The following is a 6,662-nucleotide window of genomic DNA, read 5'->3' as shown; positions in this document are numbered from 1 at the left end:
AAAGCCCCTCTTCTCAAATGGAGATTAGTTTCCAATCATAAGTAAAGTACTTTCATTTGTTCAATCATAGAACACAAAAAGGTCAAAAGTTCCCCACCCCTGGATCACAATTGAAATCTACCCCAGAGTTACAACAAGTTTAAGCACAGCACTTAATACCCAAATGGAGGTCTTTTCTTCATCTTGACAAGAGGCAAGTTCTCAGCAATCTTTGTTCCTGGGGAGACAAAGCTTAGCAAGGCCACAAGATACATTGCCAGTCTCTTCATTGATTCATCCTCTGTCTGCAGAACAGTGCTAGGACCCCTGAAAACATTAGCAAAACCCTCTCCCAGGATTTCTGTAAACATACAACAAGAAAATCCTTCTTCAGGGCTTCTGAACCAACAGAAAGGTTCCCAGGCTTCTGCAACAACAGCACTGTCCTTCACCAGTGGACAGCATTCACTCTCTGTCTGCAGGACAGTCTCAGGAGCTCTGAACCAACAGAAAGGTTCCCAGACTTCTTCAACAACAGGACTGTCTTTCACCAGTGGACAAATCTGGCAAAACAACATCAAAACAGACAGACAAAGTACCAGCAAAACAGCCATGTCTCCTCAGTCCTTGGCAGACGGGGTGGGGGTGGGGGGCAGGTCTCAAAAGTCCAGGGCAATTCAAAGTGGCCCTCAGCAATCCTCTCAGTCTCTCTCTGCCTCCATGAGGGTGCTGCTTCCAAAAAGTTCTTCTGCCTCTCTCTTGTGTCTCTCCAAATCTACATCACCAGCTCCTCCCAGTTCAGCACTCTTTTCAAGTCAACAAGTCCATACCACTGGTGGGATTAACAAGCTCTGGGTTTTAACACAATCAATTTGAAAACCAAGCCAATACAGGGGGATCTTCATATTCCATTACTACCGTGTTTCCCCGATAATAAGACACTGTCTTATTAATTTTTTTGGACAGAAAAACACCAGAGGGCTTATTTTCAGGGGAGGGCTTATTTTAATGAACATTGACAGCAATTTTAATAAACAGGTAAATGTGAACAAAAAAATGTACCTTTATTCAATAAGCAAATCACTGGGGAAGAACAGGATGACGCGCTCACTGCTGCAGCTCTTATTGGATGCAGCTCGGAGCGCAGTGTGCGTTTCCGGGGGGGGGGGGGTTGGTGAATACAGAGGGCTTATTTTCGGGGGGAGGGCTTATTTTTGGGATAGGTCTTAATTATCGGGGAAACACGGTATCACATCTTCCTCACAGTCTGTGGTCCAGTCAAACTGGCCTCTAAATGTTCCTCTCACATGTCTCCATCCCTAGCCCTTGTATCTTGGCCCTACCTATTCCCTGTACCTGGGGTTCCCTCCTGCTTTGACCCCACCTCTCAGAATCCCTAGTTTCCTTTAGAACATTAGATTGTAAACTCCTTCAGGGCAGGGATCTTGTTTTTGCCTTCCTGTTGTGTTTAGTACAATGCTTGGCACACAGTAAGCGCTTAACAAATGCTTGTTGACTTGAAAACTTGGCTTAAATACAGTACTCTGCATTTCTGGTTGGGGGGGAGGGAGGGAATTTGAATATCTCAGGAAATGCTGCCTGTTCTTCCTGTTCCTGAAACTTCCTGTTCTGTAGTTGTCAATAAACATTTATTAAAGTCCAACTATGTTCCAGGAAGTGTACTAAGTGCTGGTGAAACAAAGAAAGACAAAAGATCATCCCTACATTTAGGGTCTGATGGAGGAGAGGAGATTGGACAAAGCAGCCTATGACTGGATTCATCTTTAAGGGAGATAGAGTAAGGCTTTTTGCAGAAGAAGCTGGGACTTGAAAACATGTGTAATAATGATAAATATCAGAGCCACCGAGGGTATGGTGGGTGGTAGAGGATCCTTCCTTCCCTGCCAAGCCTTGACCCCCCCAGATCGCCCGATGACAATGTCTTCTCTCCTGCTCTGCTCTAGGCGTCTTCAGTGATGATGGAACACAGACCCATGTCCATGAAGCTTCTCATGAGCCTGTCCTTCTCCATGTTTGGCCAGCGGGCCTTCATGAACCGCACGGTGGGGGAGATCATGTGGGGCTATCGGGACCCCCTCATCGACCTGCTGAATAAATACTTCCCTAACATGTTGCCGTTTAAGGATAAGTTTGGCTTATTTTCACAGGTGAATTGGAATGTATCAAAATATCACATACATACACACAGGGCTGGTTAGCTCATCCTTTGAAAGCAAACACCCCAGACCCAATTAATTGCCGATATTTTGTGTATAGGCCATAGCCACGAAGAAAATTGACCTTTGTCTTTTGCTTTCATGACCCTCTTTCCCTCTTGCTGGCTTCCTATCTCATTTTAGCCCCATGAGTCTTCCTTTATGACAAAGATTTAAAAAATATATATCAGAAAAACCAGTTGAGCCTGCCAGTGGCCTTGAGAGCCTATGGAACATTCTCTACTCATATTCCCCAGTCTCTCTGATAGAAAGAGGCAGGGAGGCTTCTGTTCTGCAGACTTGGGAGATAAGGTGTGAGATATAGAGTGAACAATAAGAAATGAAGAAAGAAAGAAAGAAAGAAAGAAAGCATTCTTTGCTAGATATAGTGTGAAATTAGCATGAATAAAACAAACAAATAGATGAATGACCCATTCTTTGCCTGGTATAGTGTGAAATTAGCATGAACAATAATAAATAAAACATTTGCTCTAGTATGGAATTAGCATGAATAAACAAATAAACAAGTAAATAAAACATTCAGACCACTCACCATCCCTTGCCACTAGCCATGTGCATGCCCTAAACTTGGGAATTTGTAAAGAGTGCCTATTATCATGCGTATTAATTGAGGGATTAAATTGTTGCCCAGAGTATCTGAGATGGCCGGGAGGCTCATCTGTTCAGACCATGCCCTGGTGTCCTTCCATTCCCCTTTAGAATTAGACCCATGGACCTTTCACAATCGAAGGGGCCTCCTCTGTATTCTGGCGCCACCATTTGACTGAAGTTATCCCAAGGCCCAGTGAGAGGAAGTTACTTGTTCAACATCGTCCAGAAAGTTAGCAGCAGAGGAATGGGGAAGGGCTGTTTCTTCTAGTCTAATCCCCTTTTATTGTGACCCTAGGCTTGTGTAGGGTGAACATTTCAGAATCACAAAATTTGAAAGGGACCATGATGACCATTGAGTCCAGCCTATATTGAAATTTAATATTTTATTTTTTTCCCCAATTACATGTAAAAACAATTTTTAACATGAATTTTTTTAGAATTTCTGAGTTCCTTTCTCCCTTTTTCCCTCCCCTTCCCCCCTTCATTGAGAAGGTGAGAGATTTGATAGAGGTTATACATGTGCAAAACATATTTCCGTGTTGGTCATCCATCTCCTACTCAGAAAGAATCTCCATCCCGTGATCATCCATCCTCTCTGCTAGAAGGCTCCCCATCCATTTCCATCACAATGAGAAGGAACCTGTCACATCTCAAGCTTGCCAATTCCTTTTTAGACAGCTCTGATGATGCAGAAGTCTTTCCTGATATTGGCCCTACTTTTGTCCTGACAATAACCACCCATTGCTAATAGTCACACCCTCTGGGGCCAAAGTCTCATCCCTTCTCTACATGACATTGCTTCAGACGATTGGAGACAGCTATCATCCCCCGCTCCAGTTTTCTCTTCCCCAGACTAACCATCCCCAGTACATTCACATAACTTTAATTCCTCAATAAGGATGACCCTTGGCAGTTGAGACTGTTCCTTCCACTGCTGTAGAGGGGTTACAGTCTTCACCTTCATCAGCTCATAGCTCTCTGAGACCATCGTTAGGTCAGTCTCTTCATTTTTACAAATGGGGAAACTGAGGCCCAGGGAAGCTAAATGAGTTGGCCAAGGTCCTAGAAGTAGCTGAGCTATAGCACCATCTAGTAGTCTATTATAACTGGAACCAATGTAAAATCTGTCATGGGTTCAAAATATCAATGCCACAAGGACAAGACAGATGAGACAGGGTTAGATAGTTACTTTATCTGTAAAAGATTGTGTGTGTGTTAGTAGACTTGCAAATGGCAGGGTTTGCTTCTCCAGTATCTCTGCCAAGAAAACCCCAAATGGGGTCACAAAGAGTCAGACATGATTGAAATGACTGAACAAGAACATAAAATAATTCTTATAACAAGGATGGAAATCGGATGGTATGATTTCTGGAAGGGCATGGGAGTACATTATCTTTAATGCCCTCCTCTTTCTCCCTTGGAATACACCAGTTTTGTTCATACTCATATAAATAAAGGCTTATGGAATTGAATTTAATAAGCCTACATGTTCACTGAGTTCTTTCCCCAAGAGACTGACTTGTATGTCTCCAATTATCTGTAGTTAAACGACTCCAATTCAGGATTGTTCACTGTGTTTACGGGGGTCAAAGACTTCAGCAAAATCCATCAGGTGGACAAGTGGAATGGGAAGAGCAAGGTAAGAAGCTGATGTTAAATGTCATTCTTTTCACATGATTTTATTTGATCTTTATAAATTAATAAATAAGTTTTTAATTTTCTTTTAAGTTTTCAATTAATAATTATTTTCTCTTCCTCCCAAGAACCCAAAGCAAACCAAAACTTTGTAACAAATATTCATCATTGAGCAGAGTAAATTCCTGTATTGGTTATATTCTTTTAAAAAATTAATTATTTTATTTTTAGTTTACAACATTCAGTTCCATGCTCCCTTGAGTTCCAAATTTTCCCCCCTCCCCCAAATGGCAACATGCAATCTGATATGTAATGTATTATATACCTTCACATCAAACTTTAGTCAAGTTGTATAGAAGGATTATAACCATGTATTAGTTATATTAAAAAAATGTATATCTCATTCTTTAATTTAGTTATCACCTCTGTGAAGAGGTGGGGAGCATCCTTCATCATCAGTCTTCTGGAATCGTGAAGGATTGTTGCATTGATCAGAATTTAAGTCTTTCAGAATTGTTCATTTTTACTGTACTGTTAACATAGCATAAATTGTTTTCCTGGTTCTGCTCACTACCTTGCATCAGTTCATACAAACCTTCCCAGGTTTCTCTGAAACCATCGCCTTCATCATTTCCTATGGCACAGTAGAATTCTATTATATTCATATACCACAATTCAACAAGTATTTAAGGACCTTGCGAATTCCAAGACAAAAAAAGAAACAGTATTTGCCTTTAAGGACCTTATATTCTAATAGGGGAGAAAACTTGAAAATATATAGATATGTCCATGGCATATTTGAATTAAATGAAAGATAACCTTGGAAGGAAAGGCTGGTAGTGAAGGGGACCAGGAAAGGCCTCATGTAGAAGGTGGAATATGGGGCAAGCCTTGAGAGAAACCAGGATTTCCAAGAGATGAGGTAAGAAGGGAGAACATTCTAGGCATGATGGGCAGCCAGTGGGGACAGAAGTGTTATGTGTAAGGGCAAAATAGTGTCCTAATGGGCCGATGTGATTTACCCACTTGACAGATGGGGGAAGTGATAGCTCATAAAGGTTAAATGACTTGTCCATGGATATACAGCTAGTAAGTGTTCGAGGTGGGATTAAAATCTTAGATGTTTATTGAATTGATTTGTGGACTAGGCCAACGAAGTTCACTGTCTCATCTCCAGAAAGTTGCCTGTGGGTAACTGGAGTTTTTAGGTCACTATAACTCATGAAACTGTCTATAGGACATGTGCTGGAAACTGTTGTAAGCATCACGAGAGAATTAATTCTTATAGCTGTCCTTTCCCTCTTTAATTTGTTATTGTTAACAAAACTGATGTTGTTAACACATTTGTTGATTTGTTGTTATTAGTTAAACTTCTGGAATTCAGACCAGTGTAATATGATTAATGGAACATCTGGACAGATGTGGGCCCCTTTCATGACTCCAGAGTATAACCTTCAGTTCTACAGTCCAGAGGCTTGCCGGTAATGACTCTTATTTATGACTAGGTTTGGGGGGGGTATGCCCGGCTATTTCCAGGGTAGCAGGATCCACTGCCTGGGGTCTGCTGCATCCCCTCTGAGCTTGTATTGGGCAAAATCACGACAGAGCTGAAAAAGGGACTTTGGAAATCAATTACCCCAGTTTCCTCATTTGATAGCAAGAGGAAACCAAGTCCTGGAGAGGGGGAAGTAACCTGCTTCCATGTCCCATGGATAGCATGTGTGTGTGTGTGTGTGTGTGTGTGTGTGTGTAACCAACCTTTGCCTTATTACCATGTTTTAAAAAGTTGCATTGATTTGTCTCTATGTTATAGTCATTTCCATAATTAGCCCTTCTTCCTCCCCTACCCATTGGACCATCTGGTTTTTTTTTTACCAATAAATAAAAAATAAGGGAGAGAAAAAACAGTTTAACAAACTACCAGTAACTGAATTTGCCAAGCTATGCACTAATCCACATCCCTTCACCTGTGTAGTGAAGGGAGGGATTGTCATAAATCTGTTTGAAGATTAATGTCTCAAGTTGTCAGGTTTGTGGTACAACCGAGATGAGAAACCAAGTCTCCTCTTGGCCTCCCAGTCCAGCCCCACTTTTGATTTCTTGGGTAGCTAATGGATGAACTGATATTTTATCTCTTTTTTTTCTTTTCTTTTCTTTCCTTTCCTTTCCTTTTCTTTCCTTTCCTTTCCTTTCCTTTCCTTTCCTTTCCTTTCCTTTCCT

The 6,662-nt window shown here is 41.4% G+C and overlaps 1 protein-coding gene across 4 annotated transcripts in view; it reads left to right on the top strand.

Annotated features, from left to right (window-relative positions):
* The window catches only part of LOC138157295 (scavenger receptor class B member 1-like), a 103,254-nt gene that overhangs the window by 68,114 nt on the left and 28,478 nt on the right, over nucleotides 1–6,662 (top strand). For all 4 annotated transcript variants that reach the window (XM_069082992.1, XM_069083079.1, XM_069082843.1 and 1 more), the window contains exons 4-6: nucleotides 1,944–2,147; nucleotides 4,351–4,446; nucleotides 5,808–5,923. In XM_069082992.1, the coding sequence (XP_068939093.1) occupies nucleotides 1,944–2,147; nucleotides 4,351–4,446; nucleotides 5,808–5,923 (416 nt within the window). The remainder of the gene's footprint in view (nucleotides 1–1,943; nucleotides 2,148–4,350; nucleotides 4,447–5,807; nucleotides 5,924–6,662) is intronic.

The sequence above is a fragment of the Petaurus breviceps genome, unplaced genomic scaffold (assembly GCF_028583685.1).
Source record: "Petaurus breviceps papuanus isolate PSGF00001 unplaced genomic scaffold, PetGlider_PUasm1.0 101, whole genome shotgun sequence".
Lineage (NCBI taxonomy): Eukaryota > Metazoa > Chordata > Mammalia > Diprotodontia > Petauridae > Petaurus > Petaurus breviceps.
This window is presented reverse-complemented; position numbering and strand designations above follow the sequence as displayed.